The 19132-nt window shown below is 31.8% G+C and overlaps 1 protein-coding gene across 1 annotated transcript; it reads right to left on the bottom strand.

The window, feature by feature from the left end:
* Nucleotides 1–13385: 13385 nt before the first annotated feature.
* LOC132738478 (uncharacterized) lies at nt 13386–18788 on the bottom strand. Its single transcript, XM_060725980.1, has 2 exons — nt 18692–18788; nt 13386–15471 (listed from the first exon to the last, which is right to left on the bottom strand). The coding sequence occupies exon 2, from the start codon at nt 15461–15463 to the stop codon at nt 13679–13681; it is 1785 nt and encodes a 594-aa protein (XP_060581963.1). The 5' UTR covers nt 15464–15471; nt 18692–18788; the 3' UTR covers nt 13386–13678.
* Nucleotides 18789–19132: the final 344 nt, after the last annotated feature.

Here is a 19132-nt window from a genome sequence, read left to right as displayed (position 1 = left end):
TTTTGTTTTTTTTTTAAAAGAAGAGAGAATAGTCTTCACATAATTAATACATGATAAAATAAAAGGAGCAACGAAACAAATAATCATAGCTTTGATAATGTTGAAAATATTGATAAGGAAAAAAGCTTGGTCTTCAACTTAAAACACATATGACACTTAAATTATAAACTTGTGTTTCATCCTATTGCGCTATAACGCTCAGTACACTTAGTTCATAGATACCAATTAAATTAAATTCCATCGTACAGCGTACATCTCGCAGGACTTACCGAAAATCTATAAAGGATTAATATATTGTTGATTGTTAATTATTGAATTGACCCTGTAATCAGTACGTAATTGACGGGTTAATAAAATCAAACAATACAAATTGTTGCTTTGGGATTGTTCAATCAACAACGCAACAAGGGAATGTATTCAGTTCTATACATCAGAAACAAAACTGTAATAATAGTATCCCTTTAATCAATAAATCTGAGGTTTCTAAAATAACATGAATCTTAACCTAAGTAAAAACAAACAACAAAACTGGTATTTGCATAATTTCACAAATTTAGGTTTTTTTTAAAAAGTATGATAACTGGAATCTTTCAATAGATATATTTCCTTCCTACAGAAATGTAATAAAATTATGATCTTTTTCAAAAACTGAAAACATTAGATTACCAAAAGCAGACGAAATGATTAGCATTTTCAGTGGTTTTATGGCAAAAACGTTACTTTGAACATTTTGACGAAGACATGATAATTATGAACTCAGTCGCTATCTTAATGACATATTTACAACAAAGATAATATTCTAATTAATAACCTTTTCGTAATTCAATGTACTAAGAATAATGCTTAGAAGAGTCAGTTACCGCTGAATTAATGAATAAACATCATTTAACCAGTACAAGACAGACATGCCTTGTTAGTACTAGTACTGTACTCATTTTGCAAGTACTGGTACAGATACTGAATAGCGCACACATAATATTGCTAGAACTGGTAAAAGTACTGGATTATTGTCCAAAAAAGGTGGTACAGGTAATGCAGAACCGAGACAATACATTGGTTTCTATGAAATATTGAAATATGATTTACTTTTATCCCATATATAATTTTATTAATTTTAGAAAGATCAAACTTTGTAAAAATTATTTAATATCTTTTTAAAGAAAACCCTATTATAAAAATTTATGTGAGAATATAGCTGTAGAGACAACATGATGTAGAACGTAGTTTCAGTTTGTGCGTGTATCTGTTAAAAACAGAAAATAATTATATTGAAAGTAAAGTCTTTTCCAATTAATGCCAATTGTATCACATTTGAGTAGATATTCAAGAAGAGAATTGAAAATTTATGTCTCAAAATTTGAGTATTTGAACTAAGCTACAGCTTATACATTATTGACCAAAACTGTGAATGAAGCACTAAGACACGAGAATACAATAAAAATCATTTTTCTTAAATAAATGTACAATATGCTAACATAATAAAGTGTAATATCTCTTACAAATATCACAAATATGACAAATAAAATCTTTAATAGAAAAGAGATCAAATAGAACCATGAAATTTCAAAGAGGATGTTTATCGAGAGCGCAATAAAATCGACAAAAATATGTGAATATCACAATACTATATTTGATAAAGGTCAGTGAAATGCAATATCTCCCATGTCTGCTAGGGTATTTAATGTCGACGATCTTTAAACATTATAAATCTGAAATGAAAATGCAAACATTTTAAGCTGCAAATTACTTGAAATATATAACCTTAAAACTTTAAAATTAATGCGGTGTTGCAAAGTGCGATTTGCCGAGCCTGCAAAATTTTCATGTTTGCCGTGTTGAGCTTTCTTAAGGGATTCTGTTTTCTCTACTCTTTGCTATTAATGCATGCGTCTTCATTTAAACATCAGTCAAATGAAATTTAGACGGTCGGAATATTTCTTACTAAGTACGAAAGACTAGATAAATAGTTTCCAGTGGTTTTTAATCGATTAGCTGTTATGATTTCAATTGTTGAGAAAAGCGTTTAACCAGGAACCCTTTCCTTAAATTACAAATCTACAACGACATGGACTGACTTGAATAACCAAAGTAATAATATTTGTCAATTCAGGTGGTATCAGTAGTATTGAAATGTAAACTCTCTCATACTTGTTATAGCTGAATCATAGTGAAAAGTTGTTCCTTTAATTGGAGTTCAATGTATTGTAATTCAAGTATTTTGTACTGTTTAGTTTACAATGATGATATGTTCTTGTTTACGGTCATATGGTAAAACCTTATCGAACTATTGACGTTTTTAATATTTCACTTATAACTATTGTTACATTTGTATTAACAGACACTACTTGATCTTTTATTACATTTTTCAGTCTTTATTATTGAAAACCCATGAGTTATTAAGGTAATACATAATTAATATAGTTAAACATGTGTCTTAATTTTGATATTCAGCCCATCGTCATGCAATAATATTTTATTTGTTTCACATAAGGTGACAAAAGTTGATATCTGCAAATGATTTAGAATTATCAGTATAAACTGCAACAATATCTATGTATTGCATATTGCTGATTAAGGCGTCCGTGGATAGAACTTCATTAGGTACACCATCCATTTTGTTGCAAGAGTATATAGATAAAAACACAACGCATTCATCACGTCTTCGATGGACAGAAAAGAACGATTTTGACATGACTTTAGTGGGTAGGAAAAAAACGCACGTGGCACAACTTTTGTGGGTAAATAAAAGCACTTGGCACGCCGTCCGTGGAAAAACAAAAGGCCGGCTATGAACATGATCACCGATCGCGATCTTATAGATACTTCATCTTCTGCCGTTCTGGACAAGTCTTTCAGGGTCCCATTTTATAATTTGTATTCATCTTTTATCTGTTACTTTGGGTTTCAGTTTAATGTAATATATTTTAAAGAACCAAAGCAAATTTTAGTGTCAATAAGTAGAAACGTATGACAATTAATAAAAATATCCATATGTATTGGGTTTTATTGTCTGACCTCATCATCGAAAACAATTACATGTACTTAAAAAAAAACAGACTCAGATTGCATGACTTATTCTAGGATGAAAAGACAAAATACATTTCGCAAACTTTCTAAGGTCCTTAAAATTGAACAATAAGTCTGTTGTACTTAGTTACAGAATGAAATTCTTATCACAATCATTAAGCAACAAATATTAGTTTCATAGTGTTTCCCAATTTAGAATTCAAATATTTATTATTATAAGTTAAGAACCATGGATGGAAGAGAAGGTGGTGCTATTTGTAACTGACCACCACGCTTTTGATTGATGTGATTAAATAAACATAAACAATTATCAAACTTAAGTTATCATACGACAAAATATGTTTTACTTAAGTTATTTCTTGCATGTAGAACTGATTGCACCATATTTGTCTCGCTTTCATTATGATTCGGATTCCCGAAAAATTCTATTTTTCGCCATGCAATGAAACCATCCTTTACAGAAAGGCATACAGATTATTCAGAGAGAAAACATTGTTTAAAGTATTTTGAAACAGAAACACTGGAAATAACACACTAAAGTTTTGATGGGCAAGATTGTTTTGTCAATTAAAATGCCGGCTTTATGGACAATTCTATGTTTATTTTTGAAATCGTGAAAATTACCTACACTATCTTGGTTTCTCGGCAATTAAAATTTAAAACTGCATCGGTTTAAAAATTTTGAAAGCTCGCCAATGATTAGCTGTTTGTAATGTTACGAGAAGGTGACCTGCTTTTTGTGGCCGTCAGATTCTCATGCGTAGTGTTAATACGAAGCTGATTTTTATCAGATTGTCATAACAAAAAATATTTTACTTATACTCATTTACTTTTTACTTTTACTTACATTTTTCTATTAATGGGTTTCACCAGCACTTGCTGTTCAAATCTCACAGCTCAGTGTGGTTCAAAATACATGATTTTACGTGATAGGATATTCTATACTAAAATGTGAGTCGTTTACAGTTATTTTCCCGACACAAAGTCAAAACATCATTTTTTAAATTTAATTTCAATTCTTTAACATATAAGTCTTTTTTTTTAAAAATTCATGACTTTGCAAACGTTATCAAAAAAGGTATAAAAGAAAGAAAACGATGATCTTTCAGTTTTGCGTACAAGTTCAATTATTCAATACCGATTGTGAATACCGCAATTAAATCAGTCATGTGGTGAAAATAATACAGAGTAAACTGATATCTTTAACAATTAAATTAGGCATGACAACTTATCTTTAAGAAACATATTGTAATACAATTATCTCTTATTTCAAGTTCAAAATATATGTAATGTATTTTCAGTACAAATTGTTTTCATTTTCTTTCACATTATTTGGTTTTCATTTACTTTAAACAACATCTCATAGGTGTAGAAAAAACTGAAAATGAAATTTTAAAACTACATGAAATGGTTGGTGCCTATAAATCAAGAAATCGAAATAGCATATCAATATCTAATAGATAATGTCAATGCGAAAGAAATATTTTCAAAAAATAATTGAAAAGAGTTTTTTAATTGAATTTATTATTTGTAATAATTGTCAAACCAGAGGCGTTAAAATACATATTTTATGAGCCACGTCATGACAAAACCAACGTAATGCGTTTTACACCAACATGGATCCAGTCTCCAGACCAGCCTGCGTATCCGCGCAGTCTGATCAGGATCCATGCTGTTCGCTATCAGTTTCTCTACTTGTTATAGGGTTTGTAAGCGAACAGCATGGATCCTGATCAGACTGCGCGGATGTGCAGGCTGGTCTGGATCCATGCTGGTCGCAAACCAATTACGTTGGTTTTGTCATGACGCAGCTCATAAGTTTCTGGTCAAACGAACAACAATTTTAGACACGAATGCATGGAATGCACGGCTCATGCATCAATGAAAGAAAGAAAATATTTATTAGAACAGAACAAAAGTTTTATTAAAGACTTAAGCATACAGCTCATTGTCATAACATACAATAATCTCACAAATCATATAAATTATAAATAGACTTTGCAACAGATATTTTTCTAAATTCAACAGTTGAGCGTGATCTGAGTAAGCATGTTATCAGAGTACATATATCTTTCATAGGACTATTATGACATTGATATTATAATAATAACAAAAAGGATTTATACGTTATTTAATTGGTCAGTTCTCTGTCTAAAGCATTTAATACAATAAATTGCAAGATTGTCTTTTTACATTTTGAATTTAGTAGTTCTATAAATTTAAACATACTTGGTAAAGTAGAATCTAGGAATATACGAGTATATTCTCCTGTCTTCATGATAAAAAGGGCAAACTAAAACAAAGTGGAATTCGTCCTCGATATCATTTGAGTTTTATATTAATAATTTCTAGCGTGACTAAAATAGCATTTCTTTACTGAAAATGTGACTCTAAGTGTAGATTATGTTCTTGGACATTAATTGGAAGAAAGTATTAGAACAATACAAACTAATCAAATTGAATTTCTATAATAAATTGAGAATGTTTAAATCAAATGTAGATATCTTAACATGTCCGTGTAACTTGGAAGTTTCATAGTAGGCAAACAGTTGCATAAGCGTCCTTTAACCTGCCTATGATCAGAAATCTACGATTAAGTTAGTAAGTAACCTTAACAACAACAAAACCCATTAAAATGGTAAGACTCAGTTCTTTTTTACTTTATTATAGATTTCTAAACGATTTTCTTTCGAAATACAAAAATGATGCAATATTATTTTATCAGTATTTGTAATTGTTAATTTTTTATAGCTTACAATATTCTTCTTTATTAACCATGGGGCTACGGCACAAACTTGGATGGAATTCTTTTATTAAGCATTTGTTTTTCTTAAAATCTTTTCTAAATGTTAATATATAAGTATGAAAAGAATCACCCACCCACAAAACAAAAACCGGTTCAAGCCGTATTAAATTTTAAACGAAGGATATTAACAGACTGCAATTTCAATTAAGCTATGGTAGGGAGCAATGAAATGAAATGAAACTTGTACAAGTTGGAACATCTCCTAGCTAATATAAAGAATAGCTAAATAGTTTAAAAACTTTTCTTTATTGATAATATATCATATTTTTAATTTATGAGAAATGTATTTAATTGATGTATGTCTTATTACATTACATTTTTAAGATTAGATTTTCTTCTTATAGAAACATCATTTGATCTTCTTAAACGAAAAACCAGTGATTTTATGGCAAAACATCATTTTGAAGATTTCAACTTATAGATGATAATTATTACCTCAGTCGCTTACTCATTACATATTCACAATAGCTATACAACAATAAATGTATTTCAAAATTTACTGTACTTAGAATTATGAGGGAAATATTGCTTAGAAGAGTCAGTGACAGCTGAATTAATGAATAATAACGAAAAAACATTTTATAAGTAGAAGACGGACATGCATTATTGGTACTGGTATTACACTACGTACTGCAATCATTGTGCAAGTACTGGTACTGATTCTCAAGTACTGGTATTCTCACTAGTACTGGTATTAGTACTGGATTAATGCCCGAAAAAAGTGGTTCTGCAAAGTAAAGGTGGTACTTTGTTGTTTGAGAATATAATATCAGTCGCTCAGCAGGTTCGTGTTTGTTCATCAGAATTATACATGCATGCTCCAGATGAGCCAGAATATTAAGAGAAAATCAAGCGTGAAAACAATGTTCTAATGTTTTAATAAAAAATATTCAAGATACAAGAAATGCTTTACATGCTATGTGCGATTATTGACTGTTTTGCAGTAAGGATCACTATATTTCTACTGCGTGCTTAACGTATGAATGGATATTTTTTTTTAATTATATCTCCTTTTCGGCAATAATTTGCTTGGATTCGAAATGCCGTTTGCAAGGTGATTTTTTTTCACTTCACAATATTTCATTTTTAAATAAATTTCAACATTTATATTACATTCATCATGGATCTGGACGCATGCTGTTTAAATTATACTAAATCATGCTACTGCGTCGTGCCATACAGATTCAATTTCATTAATGCAGAATTACAAACTCTAACCAATTCGTTTAGGAGTGAGACGTGCAAAAAATTTGAAACACGAAAAAAAAAAACAACGTTCAATTGTTCAACTTTATTCATTTTAATTTTGTCATCAACCATATTCTTTCATTGGTAAATTGCTTAACTTTCAAGGAATAAAAGAAAATATGAAAGTAGAAAAAGCAGCAGCAGTTGTAGTCGTATTACTACACTGTATTATTATTTCCTTGAATGGTATATAACTATTTGATATATATTATCTCGATTTGACGATAATCAATTTTTTAAGCAAAAAACAAATCTCCTTTTTTTCTCAAGAAAAAAACAAACAACTTATTATCTATATAATGTTGTTAATTTTTATGACGTCACAGGACGTCATTTACAACATGCCAGCTTGCAGCATTCAGACATTTTTGTGAGGGAGGAGTTAGCAGCAAAGATAGATAAACATTTATGAGGCCAGGGTACAGGTAAAATACATCTTTGATAATTTTACAGTAAATTAAGCTTTTAAATTGAAGTACTGTACTAAACAATGTAACTAAAAATATTAAGAATACTTACTAGGCTTAATACAGCAAATACTGTAGAACATTTGTGAGGCCACAGGGTACAGAGAAAAAATGATATTTTTCAAGAAAATTTAGCTTTTAACGTTGAAGTAAAGTTATTATGATAAAATATAATTATGATTAACTATACTTTAGCTAAATGCAGTTTATTGAGGTAAAACAATTGTAAGGTCCTATCCATTAGGGGTGAAAAGGGGTTTAAAGATCCTGTATGTTTTAATTAAGGTTGTTACCACATTTAAGTGAAATACATAGTGTACATATTCATGCTCCTAAAACAATTTTCAAACATTGAAGAATATTTAAAATATGTACTGCAAATATTTGTCCACATTATTTATAATCATTAAAATGTATGCATTTATTTCTTCTTGAAAATGTACCTCCCATTATTAACATGAAATTTAAATAAGGTACTATCTTTACAAACAATGCTTTTTGGAACTTATATTATTGATAAATCTGTATTTAAGCATTATATTTAATATGATATATAAAAATGTGTTACAGGATCTTTAAGAGTCAAGGGGTTGAAATGTCATCTAAATATCCTGAGTGGTTGAAAAGCTTAGGGATCTTTTTGTTTAATATATAGTATACCAATTAGAACAATTCTACCAAACTCGATTTTATTTATAATGAAATACGTTTAAACTGAAACAAAGAATCAGTAGTTGTAATATTTCCGATATTGATATTGATTCATCTCTCCTATTGCAATTTCGATCCGAAAAGTAAAATATACTGTAGCTTATATGACTGTATTTTATTCAATATTCTTAAAGGTGTGGTTCGAAAACAGAATTACATAAGACTGGAAGCAATGCTGCTTTACGTTACTACAATCACATGCCGATAAATGACAGTGTTGCGGTAGACTTGAACAAACGATTACGTCAGAATGCCACGTGAGATATACCGCCATTTCTTGGTGGTATGGCGCTTCATGAGAAATCCATGCAAGATTTTTGGTATTCTCACGCTCTTAGATACTCTTGACTTTTAAATTTAATCATTCCCTGCGGTCTCCAGACCGCAGGGTATTGGTACGCGTTTAACTTTTGAGGCATGGAGGAGCACGTGACCTGTTTTCGGTACATGGAGGAGCATGTGATCTGTAAACCGTACATGATTGGTTATTTGACCTTTTCGAAAACCTGGCTAAATACCGTTTGCCGGTACGTTACGGATAATCCTCTAGGGAATAAGTCAGAATAACACCTAATTAAGAACAAAAAACTATTACGTGATATTTTTAATTTTCTATAATTATGTTACCGTTTAAGGTGGAAAAACTTGAATGATGTGTTTGAAAATTATCGATGTTTCTTTAATATGTATCTCAAAATGTTACAAACAATAAATTGTTTATACTGAAAATCTACAAAATTAAAATATTTGTAGTGGCATCTGCCATAATAAATAGAGATATTTTCTGCGAAAACTTGTGTGTTTACTTTATTTATTTTTTTGCTCGGAATTATTCATAAAATGGTAGGCCTATTTAATCATTTTCTTAAAAAGAAATAATTGTTTTATGTTCGACCTTCTCCGGTCATCAACGGTCACCAATTTCCAAAGACCTTCTTCTATATTGATCGATCATTGTCAACTATATTCCTGATACAAACGTTTATTTATCCCCCCTAAACAATGTTGAAAATAGTTAAATGAAATATCTTTATATCATTAAAAATGTTCCCCGCAGGAAACCATTTTACTTGTATTTATTTATGCTCGATTGCGAAACAAGTTCTTGCAACTTATAATAATCACTTTCGAGTCCGCTTCCTGGAACCAACCAGTACTGGTGTCATATGAAGAAACATGGTCGTGGCCCGAGTAGGGCTCGAACCCATGATCTCTGGGTTGAGACGCAGACACCTTAACCACTAGGCTACCGCACTCTGGACTTTCTGACAGGTTAGTGATTGTTTTTGTTTATTGTTCTGGTTTTAGAAAAAGAACTTTGTTGTGTATTTTAATGTATTTTGCTAATTATTAAAGTCACCCATTTCAATTTATGTTTTGATTTTATTTAAATGTTCATAGAACAAACCAATTAAATTACTGTAAGGAAGATAGAATCAATAATCTCAACCATGTAGAATAATTTACACACAATTTACGCGACATAAAAGTTCCGCCTTGACTATCGTTTCTATATTATAAACTATTTGTTTGTTGATGTTTAATATGTATTTATTTCTTTTTATTTTCATTTTTTTGTATGTTTGCCTTTCGCTGTGGTTGTCCATGTTTCATAGAAAGATATATTTTCTTTACCAAAAGTATCTGGTATAACTTGTTAAAATAAAGTAAGACACAAATTCTAAAACTTTCCTTTTCCTTGCAGAGTGCCACCTGGCGGCGATCTTCGGAATCAGCATCATCATAATTTGCACACGCCACCAATGTGAAACCCCATCTTGTAATAAAACTCTATCTTGGCTGTTAATTGTCACTTGCCGGTGTCTTGTTTAAAAAAAGACTTTTAAATATTGAATGTTGGAGATTAGCCATTATGAATAAAAACACAGCTGTAACTAATTTTATAGAACAGTGTGACGCAGCGAAAAATGTGTCATTTATATTTTGGAACATACGTGTATTGTATGCATTTATTTATAAAAAAATATGTAAGTTAAAATTTCCAAAAAGTTACTCAATGGCATGTAATCTGGATCATCTTTTTATTCTGTTGCTTTATCGACATAAGTACAGTTAAAGTGATTTAGTATTTGGTAGTCCAAAAACTACTTTTGTGTACATTTTGCTACTTTTATATCAAATTATATTTCATATTTAGCGCTATTTTTCAGGTAACAAACATCAAACATTCTCCAAAACCATAATTTAAAAACTCAAAAATCATGTTTGCCATGTTTAAAGAAGTATGTTCTTGGTCTATGAGACATAATGTGCCTTTTATACTATCTCGTTAAATTGGCACGGTGTAAAAAACGTAAAACATAATTTCAGCCACTAAGAGGGATAGCGTTTACTTCTATGGAATCAGTCACACTAAGTAACCTCACTATTCGTTTTCGTCAAGAGTGAGATATGCACAGTAAAATTTATGAAAAGCGAAAACAATTATTTTTGTTTAAATCTTTTTAAGTTTTTATCACCACCCAATACTATATCTAGATCTTATTCTATTGGTAAAAATATGAGAAAAATGTTTGTTTATTTTTATTAAGCTACTAGGTGTGTTTGTGTTTGTATTGTACTGTAACTTACAATACTTTTACAGTTTTATCATTATCATATACTAGGTTAAAATGTAAATATGAACAACAGTTATTATTTGTATATATTTTTGATTTATTAATAAAATTATAACTTGTGTCTGAAAGAAAATATTTTATAAATGAAATGTGGAGGTTTTTTTTTATTTTACCAAAAAATGAAAGATCTTCTGACATTAAAATTTATATATAAATAAATGCTTCAATCAAGCAGAAAACGAAGGGAGATTAATCTACCAGTCTTACCAATACATTACTTGGCGACTTATCTGCAAAGACCGACTTAGTGAAACAATAACACCGGGTTTACTAGTATATGCATTTAAACATTTTTGTCTTAGAAAAATAAAAACATGCGATCAAATAGGTCAATTAATATACATATCATTAACTCGTGCTTATGATTTTGAGTGTTTGAGTTTAGCGCAAGTATTTTTTCTGTAAACAAGGCTATCTTAAAATGAATGAAATGTCACGTTCCTTAATGATTATAAGCTAACGAGCCGTCCGGAATAAAATGTGTTCGATAAATTGAATAAACTTGTCACTCTTACGAACACATTTATTGACTATGTATCGCAACATAAATTAACAGCAGCCGATGTAAAAATTAAAATTTATTTTTCAAATAATCATTTGGTATGATCTTACCACATTTTGGTTTGTTTCCATCTTTACTGCTGAAGGAAGAGATTAGGTGCCCTTCTGTACCCTAAGCTAGCCGGAAAGCATCATCACTTGAAAGAACTAAAGGTTTCTAGCGAGATTCAAAGTCCCATCTGTGAATGGCAAGTTATTTGAAATTGATAATATTAACCACTCGGCCATTGAAGACCATTCAAATACGACGCTTTTCAATGAGGATGTGTTCGAATTGCCAGCGCTTCGACGTCGACGAATTTATGATAACGATGATGATGACGATGATGAGCATTGTGTTGTTGTGTTTTTTCCTTTGTTCTTTTATGTTTTTCTTTTATTATATTTCACATTAACTGTTAAGCTCTACACGTATGAGTAAATCGTTAAAACGTTCAATTTTATTCAATTTTCAAATGTATTATTCGCCAAATAAAAAGATTCGCGCACGTGCTTTATTAAATTGTCATGTTTTTCTATTTCAAGATAAAGGATAAAGATCAGCATAAAAGTACGACCGAACAGTATTTTGTTCAAATTTGACTCAATATAACGGTTTTTACTTGTTGGTAATAATTGTTTGTTTGAATGACAAGATCTTACGACTTGAAGTAAGGACGAAATTAAAGACATGCAGGTGTCGACGTGTATTTTACGCTCTTAAAGGTTCTGTAATTAATATATAACTTTTTCTATTTAATCCGAGTTCATTTTCAAAGGTATTAGTTTCAAGTTAATGACATTTGTAGAGTAAACACAACCTATTTGCACGTATAATGTTTAAAAAAGTGTGTGCTTACAATACTAAACAATTACTATCCATATAATAACCTAATAGAAACACATAATAAAGAATAAACACAATCAAAATAAACACAATAAAGAATAAACACAATCAAAATACAGCTTGTTTGTCTTTCAGGATATGAAAGAATATGTGCTGCAATATTGTGAGTTGGGCATATGTTTATAATTCAAATGAGAAATATCTTCTATAAATATTTAGTTTAAACAAAAATACTTTTTAGAACAATTTAAATTTAACAAAATATTTCATTTTGATAACCTTTCTGTCAAAGAATATACACACTTTGTATAATAAATAGTAGGCTCTATGAAATTCTTCATTTTAATAAAATGTTTACGTATATATATGATCATTTATGGTGAGTTTTAACTAAAAGTGTATCCAATCCATGTGAGACGGCATCAAAATATGATACAAGTCATATATGTTTCAACATATTCAACATGAAAATCAAACAGTAGCTAATGATCAACACTACTTTTTATTCATTTCTTACTTTCAGATTTGGATATGCTGAATATAAAAGGATGTAATGTGTACACCCGAAATAAATGAGTACATGGAAGCTATTAAGAACGCACATAACTGCAAAACTGAAAATGCTGCAGACTCGGTTTTACTGAGCCTGTTCATGGACAGCACTATAAAGTGCAAGGTGTACAGTCTGCGCCCCCAAGCATTAGACCAAAGTTTCATAGGTGTATCTTAATCAATTATTTATTTATTTTCTTTTATTTTGATTTCCTTGCCGGTTACTATTATTTTTTATGTTATATTTTAGTGATAAGCCTGTCCGTGCTCTCCCTTGTGCCCTGTCCTGTTTTCGATGGTTTTTGTTGCTGGGTCGTGTGGGGGTTGCGCTCATTGAACGCCGCCTTTTCTTGTTGATCTTGTTTATCATATAACATGTTAACAGTAATGGGCAAGGAAAATCTTTAACAAAGTTACAATTCAAAACAAATATCTCATTAATTCTTTATTCAATTCCTCATAGTATATCATGGGCATTTCAGTTTAGTTAGATGACCCGTGCTGTACTTGCTCGCTGCATTTCTAATGAAAGTAAGTAAAACTTACTTATATTTACAATATAATTTCCAAAGGTGTGAGTAATACAGATATTTTATTACGATAAACAATGATTTAAGGCATAAAACAAAAGAGAAGTAAAACTCGGAATATATTTTATAATATTAATTGGTCAATTTTTTTTTATACAATTCACACAGTCATCATTAAATAATGCGGTATATAAATATAGTTAGCTCTCTCATAAACACATGCATGTACATTATTTTGTCAATGAAGACTTTTTATGAACAATACAAATAAATTGAGTTCATTCATCATAAATGTCTTTATTTTATAAGTTTCACCATTGAACCTTAAAAACTTTTATACATGACGCGTTAATTCCATCTGTTTCAGAAAAAGACACATATAGTTTTCTAGTTTTCTTACAGTATGCAACAGCACTAGGGTACCATCTACCAAGCTTCTCATTTATCGTTATTTTACACGGCTTACAGTCGTCTGATATTGTACGTAAATTGTCACTATTTTGATTCAAACAAACAAGAAATGTGCCATCATCTAATTCACAAATATCTCGTAGACCTCCTCTCCCCGGTTGATAGGTATTTATAACGTTCCCCTGCCAGTCTAGTTGTTTTACAGCCTTCACAGATAAACCCCAGTCACTAACATATATAGACGTTCCAGCTGTATTCACGGTGACATAACGAGGAAAGCAGAACAGACTATTATCTCCACTAAAACTTTGCAATATTTTACCTTGAAGGTCAAGAACTAAAACTTTTCCTGGATTAAAATTACATGACACAACAAGCTTATCATTGCTGTAAGCAATACCACGACATGTTTCATTGATATTCACCTTACGATCAGAAACTATGTGTTGATTCTTTAGTGACATGAAATGGACGCTTCTATCACTAGGTACAGTCACGACAAATCTAACATCTGTGATAGCTGCAACATCATGCGGTGAATTATTTAGTTTCATCTCCGAAACAGTTTTCTTCTGCACTGTATCATAATATTTTACTTTCTTGTTATTATAATCACAAACCACGATCTTATCCGGCTGAATAACCTCTATCCCCTTTATGTCACAGTTTTTCTTATCCGATGCGGATTTCACATTTATGTCCTCGACAACTTCAAGATTTAGAGTCTGATCCTCAGGCGGTATTGATGTATCTTTCATCATTGCAACATTTTCACTATCGGATGATTTAACAGATACAATTTCACCTAACTGCTTATATTTTTCTAACACATCAATAATTGCCTGATGTTTGACAAAGCTTACTGTTTCATTATTGTTTATTCGACTATGTTGTTTTGCCTTCATCTTCATTTCTACAAGTCGTTTCTTGGCTACTTTCATTTCAACATACAGTTTGTCAAGACAGTTCCTTTGTATCAGGTTATCTAAGCATACTTGTTTCTTTACTGTTTCGTCTTTTATGTCTTCTATATCTGTTGACAAACTCTTCAAATATATTTGTTTTTTATCAGAGATTCTCTCCGCGTCCTTGACCACAATCGTTTCCATATCGTCCAAACGTGTATTAATTTCCTTTCTGAATTGATGAATTGCCTTTATAACCTTATCATGATTTTCAGAAATGGCTTTTATCTCATCTTTTGCTCGCTTTATCCTTAATTTACAAACATTCTCAAGTGATTCTATTTCCGCCATTAACTCATTGAGTTCCTCACTGTCTAGAATATGTTTTGAAAGTTTAGGTATGTATTCCACCTTACAGGTCCTATGATCTAATGTGACACAAACACTGCAAACAACAATGTCGTGATCTCTGCAGTAATATTTCTGTTTTTTGTCTTGATGATCATCACAACTATCGAAGTCGTCTTGAGATAATGAAGCGGTGGGTGTTGTTGGCATGGAGTATTCGTCAAGAAGAACATGATTGCGTAAAGGTGCTGGTTTCTTATGATGTTTGTAACAGGTTTTACAAAGATGTTCATTGCAAGTTGTACAAAACCCTTTAGCTGGTTCCCGTTCACCATCTCTATCACATGGGATACAGAATAATACAAAATCTTCAGCAGACCCATGTGATACCGAATGTGTCAATTTATCTTGTCGCTTGCCAGAAACTTCCATTATTAATTCTAGAATGTAAAATTATAATTACTTCATTTTAACTCTTGGTGATTACTACATTACTAATGTAATATCAAACCAAATTAAACAAGATATGTTTGTAAAACATGTATGCCCCCTATCAGCAGCCAATTAGTCATGTGATAAGGTTATTATGCATGACTTCTGACCCAGTGATCAAACAATTAATAAGGGTTATAAAGTATCTACTGGTCATGACCTTGACCTTTGACCCCTTGACCCAAAACTCAATAGGGGTCATCTGCTGGTCACGACCAATCATCATACAAAGTTTGAAGTTCCTAGTCCTAGGCGTTTTTAGTAAATTGATCAGAAACCGTTTTTACCTACAAGGTCAATGTGACCTTGACCTTTGACCCCTTGACCCCAAAATCAATAGGGGTCATCTGCTGGTCATGACCAATCACCATGCCTAGGTTGAAGTTCCTAGGCCTAAGGGTTCTCTTATTATTGATCGGAAACCGTTTTAACATACAAGGTCAATGTGACCTTGACCTTTGACCCCAAAATCAATAGGGGTCATCTGCTGGTCATGACCAATCACCATGCCAAGTTTGAAGTTCCTGGGCCGAAGCGTTCTTTAGTTATTGATCAGAAACCGTTTTTACTTACAAGGTCATTGTGACCTTGACTTTTGACCCCTTAATCCCAAAATCAATAGGAGTAATCTGCTGGTCATGACAAATCACCATACCAAGTTTGAAGTTCCTAGGCCTAAGTGTTCTTGAGTTATTGATCAGAAACCGTTTTTACTTACAAGGTCAATGTGACCTTGATCTTTGACCCCTTCACCTTAGACTCAATAGGGGTCATCTGCTAGTAATGACCAATCATCACACAAAGGTTGAAGTTCCTAGGCCTAAGCGTTTTTAGTTAATTGATCGGAAACCGTTTTTACCTACAAGGTCAATGTGACCTTGACCTTTGACCCCTTGACCCCAAAATCAATAGGTCATCTGCTGGTCATGACCAATCACCATACCAAGTTTTGAAGTTCCTAGGCATAAGGGTTCTTAAGTTACTGATCGGAAAGCATTTTTACCTACAAGGTCAATGTGACCTTGCCCTTTAACCCCTTAACCCCAAAATCAATAAGGGTCATCTGCTGGTCATGACCAATCACCATACCAAGTTTGAAGTTTCCTAGGCCTAAGGGTTCTTTAGTTATTGACCGGAACCGTTTTTACCTAAGAGGTCAATGTGATCTTGACCTTTGACCCCTTGACCCCAAAATCAATAGGGGTCATCTACTGATCATGACCAATCACCATCTCAAGTTTTGAAGTCCCTAGGCCTAAGGGTTCTTTTCATTATGATCGGAAACCGTTTTTGCTTTCAAGGTCAATGTGACCTTGACCTTTGACCCCTTAACCCCAAAATCAATAGGGGTCATCTGATTGGTCATAACCAATCACCATACCAAGTTTGAAGTTCCTAGGCCTTAAGGTTCTTTAGTTATTGATTGGAAACCGTTTTCACCTACAAGGTCAATGTGACCTTGACCTTTGACCCCTTGACCCCAAAATCAATAGGGGTCATCTACTGATCATGACCAATCACCATACCAAGTTTGAAGTTCCTACGCCTTAAGGTTCTTTAGTTATTGATCGGAAGCCGTTTTTGCTTTCAAGGTCAATGTGACCTTGAACTTTGACCCCTTGACCCCAAAATCAATAGGGGTCATCTACTGGTCATGACCAATCACCATACCAAGTTTTAAGTTCCTAGGCCTTAAGATTCTTTAGTTATTGATCGGAAACCGTTTTTGCTTTCAAGTTCAATGTGACCTTGACCTTTGACCCCTTGACCCCAAAATCAATAGGGGTCATCTACTGATCATGACCAATCACCATACCAAGTTTGAAGTTCCTAGGCCTTAAGGTTCTTTAGTTATTGATCGGAAACCGTTTTTGCTTACAAGGTCAATGTGACCTTGAACTTTGACCCCTTGACCCCAAAATCAATAGGGTCATCTACTGATCATGACAATCACCATACCAAGTTTGAAAGTTCCTAGGCCTTAAGGTTCTTTAGTTATTGATCGGAAAACCGTTTTTGCTTACAAGGTCAATGTGACCTTGACCTTTTGACCCCTTGACCCCAAAATCAATAGGGGGTCATCTACTGATCATGACCAATCACCATACCAAGTTTGAAGTTCCTAGGCCTTAAGGTTCTTTAGTTATTGATCGGAAACCGTTTTTGCTTTCAAGGTCAATGTGACCTTGACCTTTGACCCCTTGACCCCAAAATCAATAGGGGTCATCTACTGGTCATGACCAATCACCATACCAAGTTTGAAGTTCCTAGGCCTAAGGGTTCTTTAGTTATCACTCGGAAACTATTTGGTCTACGGACCGACGGACCGACGGACCGACGGACCGACAAGTGCAAAGCAATATACCCCCTTTTCTTCGAAATGGGGGCATAATAATCAAAAGAATAATTTACATATTAAAAAGCTCATAGACAACATTTCCTTTTACTCAGTATAATGATTTGTCAGTTAAAATCAGTTATAGAAGTTGTTTTGTTTTTTTTGTTTGTTTTTTTTTAATTTATATTCCGATTACCAAATTGTTCTTTAAAGCTTCATAACTTAAATTGATTAAACAAATTTAAAGGAAATTAAACTTGGGAAAAAATGTTCTAAGATTTTATAAAAATTTAAAAAGAAATTAAGGAACGACTGATTTTTGCTGTGATACTACATTTTTTTGTCCTACATTTTCTTTTTAAATTATCTATGAAAGCTCGAAAATTTGCAATAAAATGTCAGTGAGTTTTAAAAGAACGATAAGATATACTCGTATATACTTGTTATATCTGTACACAATGATAAACTGGGATATTTAACCTTCAATCTTCAAAGTTGTATAAACAAACAGGTTATAACATGTTTCCCACTTCTCTTTCAATCCGTATCAATTTGAATTCAACTTTAAATACTATTATTTGTAGATAATTTATGCTAATTTTTTCCATGTTTTTATTTAGTGAATTAAAAGGAAAAAAGGAGATAGTTATCTAATTTTCCTAGACGTTTAATTAACGAATCATTAAGAAGATTGTTGTATTTTAATTTTTTGATTGAATGTGTATGTTTAACTTCAAGATCCACTTGATCAATATAATCTCATTTAACTTAAAACAATAATCATTGTTTTGTTAGATGAAAGTAATAATTTAAGAATGTGAATAACAAACCTTTAATAACCTTTTTTTCCAAAATTTAAATCTAAATATTTTTCACTACAAGTTTAACTTTCGCCGCCATTTTGTCCTCTGTATAATCGGGTTTCGCGGCCGGAATGCGGAAGTTAAAATGTAACTTTGCCCAGGTACATAATCAATATTAAACGTTAAACAAACGTGTTTGTGCAGATCTAAATAATGTTGTGAGACTTAAGTAATATTTACACCTGTGCTAAGAAGCAATATTTGTCCATATTGTTTCTCTATCCTACAAAATAAGGCCAACAAAATTTATACTTTCACAAATTTTAAGGTACTAAATCTTTACGTTGTTTGTTGAATAATGAAAATGCATATACGTCGTTATCAAGTATAAAATGTTCTTTCACATAATTATGTTTGGCACACAATGTTAATAACTCTTAGTTAAAGTGTAGTTGCTTAATTTTTGTT

The sequence above is a fragment of the Ruditapes philippinarum genome, unplaced genomic scaffold (genome assembly GCF_026571515.1).
Source record: "Ruditapes philippinarum isolate M1 unplaced genomic scaffold, ASM2657151v2 ctg5987_1_1_1_1, whole genome shotgun sequence".
Classification (NCBI taxonomy): domain Eukaryota; kingdom Metazoa; phylum Mollusca; class Bivalvia; order Venerida; family Veneridae; genus Ruditapes; species Ruditapes philippinarum.
This window is presented reverse-complemented; position numbering and strand designations above follow the sequence as displayed.

Excerpts from the sequence above, each read along its gene's own strand:
- LOC132738478 (XM_060725980.1), bottom strand. The coding sequence starts at position 15,463 with ATGGAAGTTTCTGGCAAGCGACAAGATAAATTGACACATTCGGTATCA.